This window comes from Talaromyces stipitatus, genomic scaffold (assembly GCF_000003125.1).
Source record: "Talaromyces stipitatus ATCC 10500 scf_1105507295517 genomic scaffold, whole genome shotgun sequence".
Classification (NCBI taxonomy): domain Eukaryota; kingdom Fungi; phylum Ascomycota; class Eurotiomycetes; order Eurotiales; family Trichocomaceae; genus Talaromyces; species Talaromyces stipitatus.
Window position 1 is genome coordinate 565655 of NW_002990121.1, and position 17862 is coordinate 583516.

Below are 17862 nucleotides of genomic sequence, written 5' to 3' on the forward strand. Positions count from 1 at the left end.
GACAAGGAGGCTCGTACAAGAGCCGCTCGACAGGATCATTGTCCACTACATACCTATTTGGTTTTCATGAAGGACTGTCACGTCAAGGTACGGTCAGGGCTTAGCCTTCTTCCTTCTTTTCTGGCCTCTTGATGCCGCATTACAAACTTTCTGGCAAACGATGGTTTTTATTGAAATCTAGGCAACTCCTTGTAGACTTGGACAATAACCAGGGTCCGCTTTGAGCCTTTGACAGAACAGATACCGAAATCCGAAACAGTGTGTATAGAACATGAAAAATCTGACAAAGCCCAGTTTGGTGCACTATCTAGGCAGTATTTTTCTGCAACAAGCACGCCAAAGTTTAACTGCTGAATCAGCGGTTAACTCGGCCCTAACACACCCTGACCTAGAATGGCAAGTTCTAGCCACATATAAACACTAAAGAGATCTACAAATGATTGAGGTGAAAAGTAGAGGGTCATTGAAAACCTGGACTACGCGGTTCCATCTCTTGACATTCTCCGCATATCCTTATCAATATGACCATGGCAGCATTTCAGCACAGTTATTTCATCATACATTGTCAACAAGACAGCCAGGTGCACATGTACAGATTAACGAGTCTATCACGCTCTAGAACCATCGGCTAGTACCGCAGTTCTCATATTTACACCCTCGAGTTATGCTGCTGTACATGTTTGTAAATATTCGAAATCATCTGTTACACAACATCCAGTCCAGCCGAGGAGAAAGTTTACTGTAAGCAGTGGGTATGTGGGAAAGCAATGTCCGACCATAATATATGCGGATTGGTGCAACATGCGTCAGGCCATATATAGCATAAGGAAGCATAATCGTCAATGCGAAGCTGCAAATAATCCGGATATTAGATCTGGATTCATGCGATTGGCTGCCAGCAGTGCTGTCGAGTGATGTGAGGTATTCCTGCATGTCTTGAGCGTTGGCACTGCATAGTGCATAGAATCCCCTCCATTATCATCAGGTCACGAGGTGCTAACAATCCACCAAATCATACAGTCCATAATATTTTCTTCCTCCAGATAATCACTTATATGAGCACAAGTGATTAGCTCCTCCAGGGGATATAATAGCAGCTTATAAGCAAATACTACCAAGAATTATACGCAACGGAAGATGGCCATCGTTCATCGTCCAACATGGCTACAATCTTACGCAAAATATTGGGTCGTCAGAACCTTGACCAAAATTCAAAGAGGCCGAGCCACATTTATTTGTCGATATGAAGATGATGCAACAGTCGTTGTCGGAGAGAAAGATACCGCGGTACCTGATGAGTTGAACGCCACGATTTACGTGGTTGATCCCAACTTCTGGGTCAGATTTTGTACAGCACTAGACTTGGTATGCGTGTTATCAATTAGATTTTTAAACTCAATTTTCGGTCTCTGATGAGGGTCTAGGGGTTGTCGGAGGCATTCATGTTGCAGGAAATTGAGTGCCCCGATTTGAACAAGATCTTCAATGTAAGAGAAGCCCCATGGAAGAGTCATCAAGTCAATATTAATCATAACTTCATTACCCTCGATCCAGATATATTTCAAAAATAAAGACTACCTGGGTTTTGGGAATCCCATCTTACAAGCCGGCCAACGGCTGTCTCGTCTACTGTGGAGTCCTTCAAATGATGTCCAGCAAGCACGACTCAACGCTTCGGCACATTACGACACATCCAATGAATTGTTTGCTGCCTTTCTTTCACCCGATATGAACTATAGTTGCGCTCACTGGACCGCGGACCCTGCTGAGACATTGCAAACTGCCCAGGAAAGAAAGGTGGACACACTACTCAAGAAACTCCGTCTTACTTCCAACCATCATATGCTCGAAATTGGGTGCGGATGGGGAGATGTAATGGTTAAAGCTGCGCAAAGGTATTCTTGTCGGGTGACCGGGATAACATTGTCCAGCGAGCAAAAGGAACTGGTGGAGCAAAAGATAAAGAATGCGAAGCTAGACCATCTTGTCTCCGTACTTCTCTGCGACTACCGGACAACTCCTGTACCGGACTCCGGCTACGATCGAGTGATATCAATTGGTATGTTTGAGCATGTTGGTCGAAAGTACTTGAATGAATATTTCAGCACAATTTCACGATTATTGAATCCGACGACGGGTTTACTTGTCCTTGACGGTATCACATTTACTAACAAGGTGTGTACTCCTATACTTTTCGTCTTGGGCATACCTATGCAGAGTGTGCACACAGAAACAATTCAGGCTGACTCCGAGATTAAGATGCATGAATCACGATCTCCTGTAGATACCTTCATTGGTCGATACATATTCCCCGGAGGCTACTTGCCTTCTATCCACTTGTTGACTGAAGCCCTACACAAGGGATCGAAAGGAACTCTGGAAATTACTTATGCAAAGAACATTGGACCTCATTATGGGAAAACTTTGCTCGCATGGAGGGATAACTTTCTACGAAACTGGGATAGGATCATGGCGGATTATATGAGGAAGCATCCATCTGCAAGTAAGGAGGATATTGAAGCATTTCGACGGATGTGGCTGGTAAGTCAATCGACAAATAAGTCTTCAAATGTTTCAACTGGCCTGGTTTAATAACTTTTTTAGTATTATTTTCTCTCTTGCGAGGCTGGCTTTCGCTCCCGCGCGCTTGGTAACTATGTCATTTGCGCGGCCCGGACTCCTGAGCCTGCTGTTCCATACACCAGTGCGGGCTTTCAGGAGATGTTAGATTGAGGAGGATTGTAAAACGAGCTTTATAATAACTTGTTGGTGGGAGGAATTAAAGATTCGGAGGGGTGAATTCTCTAAGGGATACAAAGCAGAATGCTCGCAGTTTCTTCTTGCACATGATTCATGCATCTTCAATCAAAAGGATGTTCAGCGAGCCCTAGTTCAGTAGCGACTTCAACGATTTTTGGAATTTAGGGGCCACCACTAGCCCTATCCTCAGTAGCCATAATTAAAGCCCGCCTTTTTCATGGATATCTTCGTCGATAGGAACCATTTAGACTTAATACAGGTATGTTATGCTATTCACAAGCGGTACGATTTACTATGTATGCTGATATACAGCATGGAAGGCGGTATATAAATGTACGTACACGAAAATTACATGTAAGACTGGCGATATCGCTCGCCCCATCACAGTCAACTTTCACTGGAATCTGGAGTACAACATTAATTTCAGCTTAGTTTTGATAGGCGTCTGTTAATATGTATACAATGAAGGATTTGTCTCCACTGCGATGTACTTAGGAGAAATGGAGCGATAGAGTCAAAAGAAACCATAGAACATAACGACATTACATGATATAATAAGACTGCTATATAAGTCGCAATTCTATAGGGCTCTAGTGGCTTTGATTCAACGTCGGCGCATACTCTACTTGCTTGATTGGTGTGATATCAGCCATATTATTTCATTCGTCGGCTAGGCGTAGGTAGGGTACAGTAGTGTCGGGGAAATGATAGGCAGCTACACTACACACGCTGCATGATATTTGATTGAATTTTTCGCGTTAGTAATCAACAAGCCCCCGTGCCAATTCCATATCAGAAGCAGGGATAAATGAGAATTACCGCTGAGCTTTCTTTAGTGTATGATTGACGCATCACTGTGAGGCTTGATCCGCCCACGATCGAAGAGTTGATAACAATTTTAATTGGTAGTCTCCGTGGAGGACATGACACTTATCGTTCTCTCTGTGCCTGTGCCGCATCAGCCTCCTCTTTTCTCTATCGTGTCAAATTATAAATTAACCATTATTTTTCTTGCTGATAAAAGATCAGAGTTTACGCTTTCGTACTTTCGTATGTCTCTCAAAACTATCCAGTTACATATCAACAATTCAATTGTACCTGAGCAAAGGACGCATATTTCAATGGCCATGGGCACTTCAATAAACAAAAGAACACTCATAAAATTATTATATTCTTTCGGTGGCTTAAGTTCGCTAGTAATAGCGTGGGTTTCGTGGCTATTATATGGTATGTTACCATCAAATCCATTTCGAAAACTGCCGAGTCCTTCACCTCCGACTGAAGTCGGTACTCGTTGGCCTCCAAAATGGCAATTATTTTTCGTATAGGCTAGTTAACTCCCTCACTTTAGATTCATTACGCTTTGTTGCCAAACACAACACCAATGCGACAATTCGAGCTTCAAATTATTCACCCTCTGATATCGAATATTATGTGAGGCTTGCAACCAACGCCTCCCTTGTGCTCCTCATTTTCATTTTCACACTTCGCATCAGTGAGCTTCAGCTACGTGGGGTGAAAATCAGGATACATGGTGTGGTAGTAGAAAGGACTGGTGAGCTGTCTCGATGATCTCCGGAGGTTGAGATTTTTCTACTGCGATATTACATTTCTGGGTAATATTTGCATTCGCATTCCTTTTCATGCGTATAAATATATATCATCATTTAGTCGAGAGATTAGGACCTTATCAAGTATGTAGCAACCAGGGAGTTACCTGCTACATTTCGTTGTTATGACTTCGACTCACTGTTGTGATCAATTCTCTTCAAGGCTATATCAGACAACCTGATTTTCTCCCTCGTTCCAAATTTCACCAGGTCAGTTTGTACGCACTGTAGCACTTCATTTTAAAGTTGATCCAACTCGTGGAGTGCCAATCTGTTGTCCAAAAATATCATGAACAGTGGTTAGAGTTAGGGCTTTAATGCCACGTGATACTAAACTCTTAAGTCAGAATGTCGAACACGAATAACTACAAGGCATCTACTAGAACTAAAAATTAAGTTGGGCATTAATAAGGTCCGTTTCCGATAGTTTGGAACCGCGATTCCTAGGTGAGAACATGGCATTGCTATGAGTGACCTTACGGTTACCTTATGCCCCGACATGTTGCCCCATGACAGTTCCAAACTCAAACTTCAACAGAAAGAATTACGCGAGGATTACAGCGCTCCTTAAGTTGCTCAGAGTACCTCAAATCAGGATGATCTGAGGGAGCAAAAAATCCGATAAGGTGTAACCGAGAGCAAGACATGTTATTCAGAAACTTGGGTTTCCTATGAAGAATGGGGTAAGCATTTTCTGGTACTTGGAGCGTCTTGTATAAAGCATGAAATTCCCTTTTTTAAGGTTCATCAGTCAGGACTCATTGGGGCCACTATTTGTGCCTACTGTAGATGGGTCTTCATTTTCAGTAGATTCTAAACTCCGACCAACCAAGGTACACTCAATGCTCTTTTAGTCAATCAGAAGCCTCAATTTTATAAATCCTTCAAAATTTTAAGTTTCAATTGATTGTCCGCCTGGGCTAAACACATCATATTGAATTGGTTGGTAGTCATTGCTGAAGAATTAAATCCGATCTAGCGTTCTTCAACGGCCGTTCGCGAACGGCCGCGCTCACAACGGATCTATGGCCAGCTTGAACTATATAAGAAGCACAGTATAAGTCGTTTGCTGGACCTTGAGGAAGCATCATGCTGTTTCTCTCTTACCTCACAGGATCACACCTGGCTCCCAATTAATTTCGCATACGTTGATCGGCCAAATTTCGACCTCAAGGCCTTCACATCGTCTGTTGAGTGGTGGAAAATGTCAACTGAAGATTTGCCCATGAAGGAAGACATGGAAAGCAAAATCAATAAATATTCTGAGCCAGAACAGGTTCAAACTGGCCCCAAAGAAAAAGAAGCATGGGTACTTGCAGATCCTGCTCCGGACGGCGGCTTTAGCGCGTGGTCTGTCCTTTCTGGGTCGTGGTGTGTACTATTTTGCAGTTTTGGATGGATTAACAGTATTTTCCCAATGGAAACGTCGAACGCTCAAGCCTACGATACTAATATCTCACGCTAGGTATTGGTACTTTTCAGAATTACTATGAGTCAGCACTCCTGCATCAGTATTCCTCTAGCACAATCGCATGGATTCCGTCGTTACAGATTTTCTTCATGTTCGCGATGGTATGTCACAGACCAGTCCATTCACCAGATACATCACTACAGATACTGACAGTCATTATTTTACTTCTATCCAGGGCCCCATCGTCGGTCAACTGTACGATCGTTATGGGCCTCGTTATTTACTCTTGGTTGGATCGTTGCTACACGTCTTCGGTCTTATGATGGCTTCCATATCCACGCAATACTATCAAGTCTTGCTTTCGCAAGGAGTTGTTAGTGCAATTGGTGTTGCGACAATATTCCAGCCTGGTAAGCTTGTCTGTTTACCTCATGTACCAGTGGGACCTAGTAATTAATGGGATCGCTTTTTTTTCATAGCACTCGGTGTTATACCCGGTTGGTTTGATAAAATGCGTGGCGTTGCTTATGGTATTACGGCCACTGGTTCTAGCATTGGAGGAATCATTTTTCCTATCATGGTACAAAAGCTGATTGCCCAGGTTGGATATGGTTGGGCTATGCGTATTGCTGCATTCATGATTCTTGGTCTTCTCGCAATCGCCAACTTGGCAATCAGGTCACGGATTCCTCCACGGCCAAAACCTATGACAAAGGAAGAATTGCTACAACCATTTCAGGAGCTAACAATGATTCTGGTTATAGCCGGATTCGTACTTCTTACCTTTGGCATTTTCATTCCAATTGACTATGTCGTAGCCGAGGCTTTGGAGTTGGGAATGGATCCGAACATTGCTCAGTATTTGCTTGCCATGCTAAACGCTGGAAGGTATTTTGATTGGCCTTTTACTATTATACTTGGATCCGGGACCACAGCTAACTAATTATTCGCTTTTTCTAGCCTCTTTGGACGTTTGATTGCCGGTGCGTTAGCTGATACATTGGGGGCGTACAATATTTTTACGTTCGTATGCTACTTATCAGGAATTCTGGTCCTCGCTCTCTGGATCCCTGGTACTGGGAATGCAGCTGTAATAGCCTTTGCAGTCATTTTCGGTTTCACATCCGGTGCCTATGCCTCGTTGATTGCGAATCTGATCGTCAAGATTTCACCCAACTTCAAAGTAATCGGATACCGCACGGGGCTCGCATTTTTATTTGGCTCTATCGGTGGATTGACAACCAACCCAATTGCGGGTGCCATCCTACAAAATTCGAATGGATCGTATATCGGGATGAAGATATTTTCTGGGGTCTTTATTATGAGTGGAACGACACTTGTCTTCGCTGCTAGGTTGCACCGAACTGGGCCCAAGCTGGTGGCCAAATTTTGATCAGCATGGTCGTGTCCCCTGGCACATTCAATATTGAGTTCGCTACAGCGACGCAACCTTGCCGTTGATGGTGTGTTGTGAAGAGCCTTGCCAAAAACCCACTTAGACCTATATAGAATTAGCACGTATCATAGACTGTTTTCAATACCTAGTTGTCCCCTTTTGAAACTCATACTACTTGCCAATTTCGATGCCCATTCCAACCTGAAAGTGTCAGATATGCTTCATTCATAGCCAAAGATCTTTACAAATGACTTATCGCCCTCGAGATTGAAGGATTAATACATATCACCATTCGGTATATGAAACAGACATTTTCGTCTGTTGGAGACTTTCTCCACAAGTCCTAGAGAAAACCTCAATCTCTCTGTGTTGAGCCTGTGTGGTCTGAGAAACAAACCAGGGAAGGTGGTAATCAACACTAGTTGCAATCAGGGCTGCAATACGCACAAGGTTGTATCGTTGTTCTAACTATAGTTTGCTCGCCAATGATATACGTTAGATTCCATTGAGTTCGATATCGCAGTTGTAGAAAAAGTATCCTAGAAATAGGAATGACAGTTTGGTTATGATTCCAAAATGAACTTTCACAAAGGTTGCGTACATGGCAAAGTGAATCAATTATACCCATATATCATCCTCATGAGAACTTCAAAACAATCCTTCTTGTGGTTTTGTCTCAAACCGCCAGAATATGTGCCAGCCATATCCGCTGCATGAAAGGATCAAGTACGCTATCTTGCCACATCACAGACTGAACGACGGACTTGTAATCGTTCCAGCTAGACACTCCCATCTTCAATAAGTTCTTTCAACTTGTTAATGTACCACTGTTGACTGTCTTGAAGGTGGCCAAGAATTTGAATCTCCGATATAGCACCAAGGCTAACTGCCCATAGCAAAAATGGCTGAGGAAGATTCTGAGCTCCCTCATCCATTAAAATCCCCATCAGTAGTTGTCTCAATCTATCATAAGGGCTATAAGCAAACGGTATAGGAAAGATAACTAGGTAACTATAAAATAGCAGACTGGCACGGACAGCTTCGTGGTCGAATCGTGAAAATGGACCGTCTGGTTCTACGACAACCTCATCGAAGTATGGAAGCTCGAGAAGAGAGCGCTGGATCCAATTTCGCTGGTCTTCGAAGATGGCCATGTGTGGTGTTTCAATACTACCGGCTAGGTAGCAGGCGATAAGTTGATTGTAATAATGCATTCTTCCAATGATATGACGCATGCGTGGAGGCATCTTTGCAAGTAGTTAGTTGTTCTGGAAGTCGTAGTGTGGGTATTTGATTGACTCCATTTTCAAATGCTCCTCCGAGAGAGGAAAGAATGGTAGACCAGGCTTCTGTAGGCTTTTGCTGGAGCGAAGCATGCATAAACTAAAACATCGTTAATCGGTCTTATGAACACCATTGATCAGATGTTAAAAAGGTCCAAGAGAAAGGATAGTTCATACTAAGATAGTAGAGGAGCCAGTCCAGGAAGGGAAATCCGCTCAAGGCCTCCTTTCAATTCTAAGAGAGCTATCAACCCTTGAACATGCACCGAATTGGTATCTAGCGAACTATACACCGTCAACCACTGCAAGTCTTGCAGGGGTCGGCGTGGCTGAGGATCAGGATTCAGTGGGCCCGATCGAAGTTGCGCTGCTTTCTTCCTTCGTGGTCCCATATTGAGTAGTTCGCCGACACTCAGATGAGGTCGCAGCGCAGTGAAAAATGACAAGCAATCTAACCCATTAATCACATGATTGATTACAATATCAGGATGTATCTTAGATTGAACTAACGTTAAGTTGCTTAAATTATTTTGGATAAGTTAGTCTTACTAATAAGACTAAATCTAACTTAATTTTAGGGATTCTGGGCCCAGTTCCCATTCACTATTTAACTGCTTCACATCGTCGTCCAAGGACAAGAACCCTACATACCAAGCAATCACTCAGATATTTAAAGAGCGGCAAACATGTATAACCATAGGCTCAGAGCGTAAAATGCATACGGATAACGTGCGCCCACCATGGGCCATTCCTTGCATAGATATTATATGAGATAATTACTAATTAAGAAACTAGGTCCTAGAAGACTGACAAATGGCATGCGAGTCAAAATATCTTTCTTCGCTTGTTCTCATTTCTCCAGCTCACAATTTACTAGTCCATTTTAGGATGGCCAATCGCTTTCCTAAATTGGAAGTACTATATAGTATTCTGATTTCCAGAATGATCTACTAGTAGTACGTAGAACGGTTGGGATCATAGTAAATACAGTTTCACCATTTTCATATTCGACAATGCTGCTTTAGTCACTAGAGACACACGGTTCGGAACCATGGCAGGGCCATCTTTATGCCATTCGTCGTATTGAGCCTGCTCTGGTTTTTTTCCTCCTTCGACCCAGCATGACTTTGAGTTTGACAGGGAGCCAGAAGCAAGACATGCTTGCAGTTTTGTTCTTCTATAGATAGGGTATAAAAACACTGAAGGTCGAAAACGTTTACTCGCCGTAAGCCCCCGGGTGAAACAGCCCTAGAGGTAGTTGGACGGTTTCCCTCTGCTTACCAATCCACTGGATGTTTTGGCCATCAAAAACATCACGCGATCTCTATTTCTTCTAGTATACATTATAATTACAGTTCACATATATGAAAATATGTCCGACGTCATCGCTCTTCCTCCCCGACGGTAAGTTTGTAAACAGTTACTCAAGATTCAGCAAAGCGACTTTTAGCTCTCAGAAGCCCACCGTACTTCCACAGCCCAAACAGTAGCACAACACAGATGATATCCAAAAACGCAAGCAAACTAATACCCCAGTCCAGGCCAAGATTTATGAACATAAACCTAGAGAACATGATTGCTCCAGCCGCCAAGGTTGACCGGGCAAAATCATTAGCTGCAAAGAGAGACGCCGCGTAACGGGGGTACGAGAAGGCGAGGTACTGTAACATGCAAACAATCACCGTGAATGTCCCGATAATGTTGAGGAATAGACCGAGGATGGGGACCATCCAGTGCACGCTGGGGCGGGAGGACCATGCTTTCATGTAGTTAGTTTTTGTTCAACGGCTGTATGAAAAGGGGAGAAACTCATAAAACTAATATAAACGTACCAGTGATGAATAATCCAATAGGAGTGAGCGTACAAACCAATAGACCCGGAACGAGACGCCTCTCAGGGGCCCCAAAAGCGCCCAGTCCTTTCCTTTCCAACTGTCGCTCGAAGAGAGGTACCAGTATGAAGCTAGCAGTGTGGTGGCAAAACATAATGTTGGAAGGACAGTAGGAATGGGAGACCTGTAACCTTGAACCTGAAGTGATAGACAGCTTGGAAAATAATCCGGAATGATTCGAAGAAAGGATAGAAGATAGCATAGATAAGGCTGGTGTAAATCGTTGAGAAGAGCACTGCCGGGTCAAGGACATTGATTTCTGTTGGTTTTGAAATGGTGTTCCAGAAAATGCTCGTTTTTTTGTTAGTGATGCGATCGATCTCCTCCTTTGTACGATATTTATCATCCCCTGTAATTTGCGCAAACGGCGAGCGCGGAAGTAGAGGATCGTGGATGCTGATGTCTCGGGTACAAAGAAAAACGATAATATAAGCACAGGGGCACTGACTCAAAGCATCTCCCATAATACCCAATGCCAATTCATTGCTAATGCACTGAAGTTAGAGATTACGGGGGCCAGGGCAGGTCCCACCACGGCTTTGGAGTGTCAGTTTAGTTCTCTCTTGGTGAAGTTAACGGGGCAGGCTCACTGGATGCTCCCCAGACTATCAAAGCGTATGGTACTTTGATCAACGGAAACTGTATCTGTCAGTCTTTGGGCTAATTTGCAGACGGCTCGGGTCACATACCATGTCCCCAAACGTGGCTCCTCCAGTAGCAAGAGCTGGAGATCCTAAATACTGTCAGATATTGACCCCCAAAGAGTTTAATCTCTCAATCTTACCGAAGACACCAGTCAAGAATCGAAAAACGAGGAAGCCGGCTAAGTATTTGACCGTTAGAGCACCGATCCAAAGCATTGTGTATATGAATAAAGTAATGATATAGGGAGCATTTCTTCCTATTGAAGCCACTTCCCTAAGGGGCGAGAACAACATTGGTCCAAACCCATCTATATCCGTTAAAAAACGTCCAAGTGAATAGAATCAGAAATCGAATGTCTTACAACCAAGAACATATAGACACAGCGCGAGGGATGACACTTCGACACTAACTCCAAATCTTGTGATGATCTCGGGTACCGCGCCCACAGATATGGACGATCAGAAATAGACGACGAAGGAGTAATAACTGCAAAGTTCGAAATTTGTCAGTTGGTCAGTGGACGGCATCAATCTATATTGACGGAACCTTACCAAACCACAAATGCAATAAAGATCTTCTTCGTGAGACTCCAATCCTGTGGGTTTTCAGGATCATCTGAAGGAGTAACCTCAGCGAAAGATGTTTACCAATATATGGGCACAGCATACCTGTTGTGTACCAATCGACTAGAATATACCTATCATTCGTCTTTGTGGGTACGATCGGCTTGCTTTACTTCTCGTCGAGATCATGTTGACTCTGCAGGGTTACCAGGCGATGGATGATATTCTCATCGATTTCGGAACCGCTTTGACGTTCAACATCGTCTTCAGACACTGCGGCAATGATGCTAGAGGACTCTGGTGAGACCAAATCGTGATTTCCTTCAACGATAGCTTCTTTTGGTCCGTGGTAGTATGGGTGCTTGAATGTGTCGAGCTCTTCTTCATGTTTGAAGTACTTGTTCTTCGTAATGAAGCGGACTATCAGTCCGAAAGGCGAGTCACGAATCGAATCCATTGCGCGTGGGGTGTATTGGACGAACTCTGAGGTAGGGAATAATAAGGAGGTCTAATCTTTGTTGTACTCTATTCCAGCTCAGGATGGGAAGCTCTATCTTATATCTTCGTATCACCAGACCCATTGATTTTGTATTATTCTATCCTACATGCAGTTATTTAGCCAGGTGGATTTATAATATGCCAGTGACTATACAAACCCAGGAAAGTTTCTAGGTTCGGATTACAATTCTCTCCACGCCATGACGTTTCCAAAGAGATCATTGAGTGTCGATGAGATTTCTAAACTTATGTAACAGCAGCCGGAATTGCAATTGTCAGCACTTAGCTACCATAGGTGTTAAAACAGCCCTACCAAAGAGCTGGAACTAACCAATTTCGGAGATTGACTGGCTTTCCTAGTCCGGTATGGTTACTACATTTTTTGACAAATTAATATTCGCTGAGCCTCAAGAGAAAGTCAACGAATAGCTCACTCTGTCAGAACAATCCGTACAAGTTGAATAATTGACGATTTATAAACAGATAGCCGTATGTATAGGTAGCGAGAACTTTTGACTGTGGCTGGATCTTTGCTGCGAGAATTATGGTTTTTTACTCCATTGGGTAGAAACCGGAGTGTAAAGAATTCAGAGGAAGATCTGTTTGCCAAGGATTATGAGAAGTAGTAGAGAGATAACACAGAGACCCGGAGCTATCTAGATATTGTAATATTGTAAAGAGTTCGGTGAATGGATCGTATAGACTCAGAGGATTGATATCGTCCGGTAATAGTGATCAATAATCAGTTGCTTGTAAGTATTGATAAGGAGATGATTCGATGCGTTGAATCTCTGTTTGTTGCCTATCTTCTTCTCTCTCTTGTTACATACAACTCAGGGGTTGAGACTATAATTAGCCTCGGAATCACTAGTCATCACGTGACCTTATGATCATATTCTTTACACATATACAGCACTGCGTCCAACCCATCATGGACAGGTTGGTACACAAAACACTTCAAGAATAAGGACCTTGCAGTCCACTAGATAATTAGAGACTATATAAGCCCTAATTTCTCCTTCTCCAGTACATACGACCATAGGGTGTGGAAAACAGGGCTTCCCGTCCGCTCAGCCGTACTTAAGCCACACGCCGGCTGGTTAGTAGTTGGGTGGGTGACCACCAGCGAATCCCAGCTGTTGTATGTTTTTTGTCTTTTTATTTTTTTTATCTTTCTATCCATTCCAGCCTTTCCAGGAACTGCTCGCCAGCCTGGAATTGCTGATATGGTATTCGGCTGTAATACTGAAACATGAAGCCATTTCATATTCCTGTGACGGCTTTGTGAGCTATCACTGGCCTTGTGATCTGCCTTTGTGATGTATCATATCTGTCAGTGTTTGCTCTCGCTCTGACCCTGACGTTAGATTCTCTTTCTTCTCATTGATCAGCAGATTCAACCTCCTATAGTTGGTGAAATCCTGGCCGATTAAGCACACTGTTCTTTTCTTAGTTCTCTGGGGAATATCATGTTTCTATGATTAGCACTCTTTGGCACTCATTTCCCTTACGCATCTCATTGTTTCCTTTGCACATCTTTGTACATTCAAAGCTGTTTTGTTTGCTATGTTTAGATGTCACTGTTGTACTGATTAGGAAGACCAATGCTGGCAGGATGAAGCTTATAAGGAGTTCATCCTGCACATCGATTTATCCTGGAAATCAGCAGTTCTATTGTTTTCTATCCTTGCTTCGAGTTTCTCAGTTAGTTATCGGAATCAGATTTCTTCTCGTTGTCAGCTCCTTACAATATCAATAGTCTCGGAGCTGTACACGTCGGATCCATGTATCTAGCCTGAGCACCATCACATTCCTCCTATTGAAATTCACAGAAATGCCATTGTATCTCAAGTGTAGCTACTTAAGGAAGTGTATACATAGTCAAAAATATACAGCTCTAATATAGTTTTTGACAATCGTGGTGTTACTACGAAGATGGTGCTGGAAATATATTTTGATTTAAAGGTGTATATGTATTCATACTACTTCATCTTCACCAAAGAAACCATGAGATTTTCATATTTTTGTGAGCTAATCTAAGGCATCATGTCCGCCTTTTCGTGCGTCGACAATCTGTGTTCTCTTCTCTTCAATGAGTCCATTGTCTTGTAACCTGAATCACGTTCTGGCTTTCATAAAAGCACAGGATGATTTGCTGGAGCATTATCCAAAACAAATGGGCTGCCCATGGACTTCGTGGATGATCCATTTCCCAAACCAATAATATTAGAGAAAAGGGTGATGTTGCGGTCAGCAAGCCAGTTAGAAGCTATGAAAAGGTTTCACGCCTGAAAAGGGTTAATGGGTATTTACCCTAACCCTAAATAGCAACAATCAACGACCTACATAGAAATGAAAGACGCTGTGATAACCTAACTCTATCTCTGAATAAAGGTCGTTAGATAACGGTCCACTCCATGCTAATAAAAATACAGACCAGTAGGTGGTACAAAAGTACTTTTCAATCTGGCAATGCCTTTCTCTCACTCATCTTCTAAACCTCGAATGCGCGTAACCTCGAAGCAATTTCCATTTCAAACCTTTCCTGCGCACTGGGGCCTTCACGAATCTCCTTTATCATATCTGTTCCTGGTGGAAAATCATGTTCAAAAATAGGCTCACCAGCTCCTCTCATATTCGCAAGCACTGATTGCCGGAAATGCCACCTAAGTAACTCATCTGATACGCGGTGCGGGTCCGCCGGGATACGACATACAGGATCCAGGACTCTCCCATCAAGACCGAAGATATCACGATTAAATACTATAATCTTATAATCGTCCTTTAAATAAAAGATTAGTGGAGAATAATAATATCTTCTGCAGTCACTCACGTCTGGGTTTACTGAGATAAGGTAGTTGTCGAACATCGTATGAAGATCACGCCGTTCGTATAGTCCATATCGGTGATCCATCTTCCGAAATTATATGTAATCCATATGGCTTCCTTCTCGAGCGGGAAAATGTGGGCACCCTCAAAGGGGCTCCAGTCACCAATATCCGCGTTTAGGTTTGGGAAACCCGACAGGACACACCTTCCATCTCGTGTACGTAATCCGTCACGGAAGCTGTCTTCTCGTCCGCTGACACTATGTGATAGAATTCGTTGCACCCAGGGTTCATTAGTGAGCTCGATGGTGCCTTTTTCAGTTAGTAAAGCAAGCCATAGAAGTACTTTTAAGATCATACCACCTGCCATTACAATAGACATCATAATCACCAGGTTCAAGAGGGTTGCTTGTCGGTAAGATAATCTGTTGAGAAGCTCGTGCTTTGACTTGACATTCATCGTCTGTAAGGATCAGGATATAGTTCAGGATCCAAAGAAACACAGCTTCTGTTATCGATCCATTCTGTCGCATTCCACCAAAACAGTCTCGTGTAGCACCATCGTAGATGAAAACATTTCGAACCCTGGAGCGATCGATGGGCATTATGAAGGAAAACAGGACTTTTCAGAACAGCTTTCAGCCTTGTAAATAGGATCACGGGAAGAAGAGGAGAATGAAAGCTATCGAAGTGACTACATTGAATTGAGCCAATGATAGCATTGGTGCCTATCTGTCTTGGTTTAGCAAAGAGACTCAAATGATGAAAGGTCGCTGATTCCTTACTATTACTAGGTAAGTTGACTAGTGGGGAACACAGCAGGATTGATGGTCAAAATTGAGGCCCCTATAGTCAAACAAGGCAGATCGAACAGCTCATTGGATGATTGATTAGTAGAAGATTTCGCGATAAAAAAGGTGGCGGAGAGACGAGTGACCACTGACGATGGTAGCCTACCTACTAGGATTTGTTAGGAGGGCAGGCGGTAAAGGGCGCCAGGTTCGTCCCCGCCCCACTAGCGTCCCTCCCGAAAATTGCTCCAAGCTCCCCCCTTTATATAAAGAAATAGTTACAATTATCTCAGTGCCTGAATGCCTGAATGAAATGAAGGGTAAAAATCTCTGCCAGGCGCGTCCGCGACCTCCCAGCGCTGGGTCACGTGCTTCCGCCGCCGATAACGTCCCTTAATCCCCCGGAAAAACTCAGTCACGTGCCATGAATTCTGTTCCGGAATCTGGCGTCTGTCTATTCACGGGTGACCCTCAACGAACCTCGATATTCAACCAATTATAGTAGGAATATGAGAGAGTATGTGGGCTATAATGTGACGTATCTACATATTTTGTTACCTTTGTGACCGCGACGTGGTAGATCTAAATCCTTAGGTTAATCACCAATTCAGCTTGCTAAGAGTTACAAAATTTTCTGTGAGACTTTCTTCATTTCTACTCTGGCAGCCTTTTTCTAATAACATCTGAAATGGCCCAGTTCTCTGATATTCATTCCTCTTCAGCTTATGAAGGGGAGGGGTCCTCTTGATACCCTTCCCTTCTCCTTTCCCAACGAGACACAATCGCGTACTCCTGACCCTTCAGGAAGTCAACGAATCCTCGACTCGGGGTCTGATTCTAGCTTTCTTACTCCATTACCTATACTCTCTATTCCCAATACACTTACGCGTGTCGGTCCTGGGCGGGCAAAAACATTCGTTCTAGACACCGATATGTCAAAGGATGAGTTTGTCGCCTGGTGGTTGACGGGAAGAAGGAAAAGATTAATTGGAGTTACCAACACACAGCCAGTTGCTGGAGCCAATTCGATCAAGTGGCTGAATGCCATAAGGTTCTTAAGCATCCAGCTAATTGCCGCTCTGGAACATCATCCCTTAACAAGCATATGGCTGGGCCAACTTGTCGGAAGTCTTCTTCGAAAAAGTCAAATATAAAGCAGCTCCTAGCAAAGGCGGTATGTCCTGTCTGACTGTGATCTATACCGATAAATATGCTGACATTAGTGGATATTATTAGGCGCATAATGTACCTTCCGAACCTAAAGTCTTTATATAGGGAGTATGGGAGCAGAAGCTTCTTCGACTTCTTGCTATATTATGTCTCCCCTTTCAGTTTATCAAGCACCCCAAGTTTCATGAGGTCATTTCCCTTGCACGACTTGCGCTAATACAACTAGTAATCCCTTCTGCAAAGACAATCTGATCTCAGTTATGGGATTTTGTTAAAGAGTAGCGACAAGGCCTTCTTTAGAAGCTCCCCCAAGATGCAAAGCTTTCTCTTGCAATAGATTGTTAGATGTCTCCATTTTGACAGGTCTTTATGGCTGTGATAGGCTACTTTCTTAATTGGGAGTGGGAGGATCAAGAGATCCTTCTTGGCTTTAAACCACTTTCTGGGACACACTCTGGTGTTAATGTTGGTGACGTGGTTCTTAAAATTCTTCACCAGAATTAAATCACAAATCAAGTGCTTACTGTCACCACCAATAATGCATTAAATAACAAACTTGAGCATTCAAGAATCAATCCAATCTCTTGAGCTCAATAATAACTCGAACATCATTCAAGTTCCATGTATTGCCCATGTTATTCAGCTAAGTCTCAAAGATCTCCTTGGTCAAATGGAATCAAACCCAAAGAATGAAATGGCGGAGATGCAATGGTCAGAAGATCGTATACAACCTATTTATGTTATAGATTAGCGAAGGATGATTGTTAATACACTTAATAAGGTATATTATTATTCATTGTGTTATCTTTACTTTACTAATATAGTTACTAGGTTTGGAACCTTGCTGTCTACATCAATGCTAGCCCTTAACGCTGGGAAGCATTCTATAATCTATAGGCTGAAGGGCTAAAGCTTGTACCTATATAGGATGTCAGAACTTGCTGGAACTCAACCTTTTTGATGCTCCACCATGCTAAAAAAACTCAAATCAGTATTCGATGAGTTCTATTCACAG

General features: G+C 43.0%; 6 protein-coding genes across 6 annotated transcripts, besides 1 other annotated feature; 3 read left to right on the top strand and 3 right to left on the bottom strand.

Annotated features, from left to right (window-relative positions):
- Nucleotides 1–1049: 1049 nt before the first annotated feature.
- TSTA_002110 (methyltransferase, putative) lies at nt 1050–2980 on the top strand. Its single transcript, XM_002487753.1, has 5 exons — nt 1050–1365; nt 1425–1487; nt 1555–2175; nt 2260–2541; nt 2605–2980. Exons 1-5 carry the CDS (start codon nt 1138–1140, stop codon nt 2731–2733), a joined length of 1323 nt encoding a protein of 440 aa, XP_002487798.1. The 5' UTR covers nt 1050–1137; the 3' UTR covers nt 2734–2980.
- Nucleotides 2981–5574: 2594 nt separating this feature from the next.
- TSTA_002120 (monocarboxylate transporter, putative) lies at nt 5575–7174 on the top strand (the record flags this gene model as incomplete). Its single annotated transcript, XM_002487754.1, has 5 exons — nt 5575–5741; nt 5894–5942; nt 6017–6191; nt 6261–6669; nt 6742–7174. The coding sequence occupies 5 exons, from the start codon at nt 5575–5577 to the stop codon at nt 7172–7174; spliced, it is 1233 nt and encodes a 410-aa protein (XP_002487799.1).
- A 679-nt stretch (nt 7175–7853) lies between these two features.
- On the bottom strand, nt 7854–8852 carry TSTA_002130 (uncharacterized protein; the record flags this gene model as incomplete). Its single annotated transcript, XM_002487755.1, has 3 exons — nt 7854–7956; nt 8003–8424; nt 8754–8852. 3 exons carry the CDS (start codon nt 8850–8852, stop codon nt 7854–7856), a joined length of 624 nt encoding a protein of 207 aa, XP_002487800.1.
- Nucleotides 8853–9884: 1032 nt separating this feature from the next.
- Nucleotides 9885–12017, bottom strand: TSTA_002140 (MFS transporter, putative; the record flags this gene model as incomplete). Its single annotated transcript, XM_002487756.1, has 10 exons — nt 9885–10219; nt 10293–10423; nt 10491–10809; nt 10864–10889; nt 10943–10991; nt 11042–11085; nt 11137–11270; nt 11359–11483; nt 11549–11694; nt 11734–12017. 10 exons carry the CDS (start codon nt 12015–12017, stop codon nt 9885–9887), a joined length of 1593 nt encoding a protein of 530 aa, XP_002487801.1.
- A 2396-nt stretch (nt 12018–14413) lies between these two features.
- TSTA_002150 (uncharacterized protein) lies at nt 14414–15491 on the bottom strand (the record flags this gene model as incomplete). The annotated part of the gene is made up of 3 exons (XM_002487757.1): nt 14414–14821; nt 14926–15198; nt 15233–15491. 3 exons carry the CDS (start codon nt 15489–15491, stop codon nt 14553–14555), a joined length of 801 nt encoding a protein of 266 aa, XP_002487802.1. The 3' UTR covers nt 14414–14552.
- A 340-nt stretch (nt 15492–15831) lies between these two features.
- On the top strand, nt 15832–17108 carry TSTA_002160 (uncharacterized protein; the record flags this gene model as incomplete). The annotated part of the gene is made up of 4 exons (XM_002487758.1): nt 15832–16065; nt 16093–16178; nt 16375–16851; nt 16914–17108. The coding sequence occupies 3 exons, from the start codon at nt 15832–15834 to the stop codon at nt 16829–16831; spliced, it is 777 nt and encodes a 258-aa protein (XP_002487803.1). The 3' UTR covers nt 16832–16851; nt 16914–17108.
- Nucleotides 16833–17399: a mobile genetic element.
- The last annotated feature ends 463 nt before the right edge of the window (nt 17400–17862 follow it).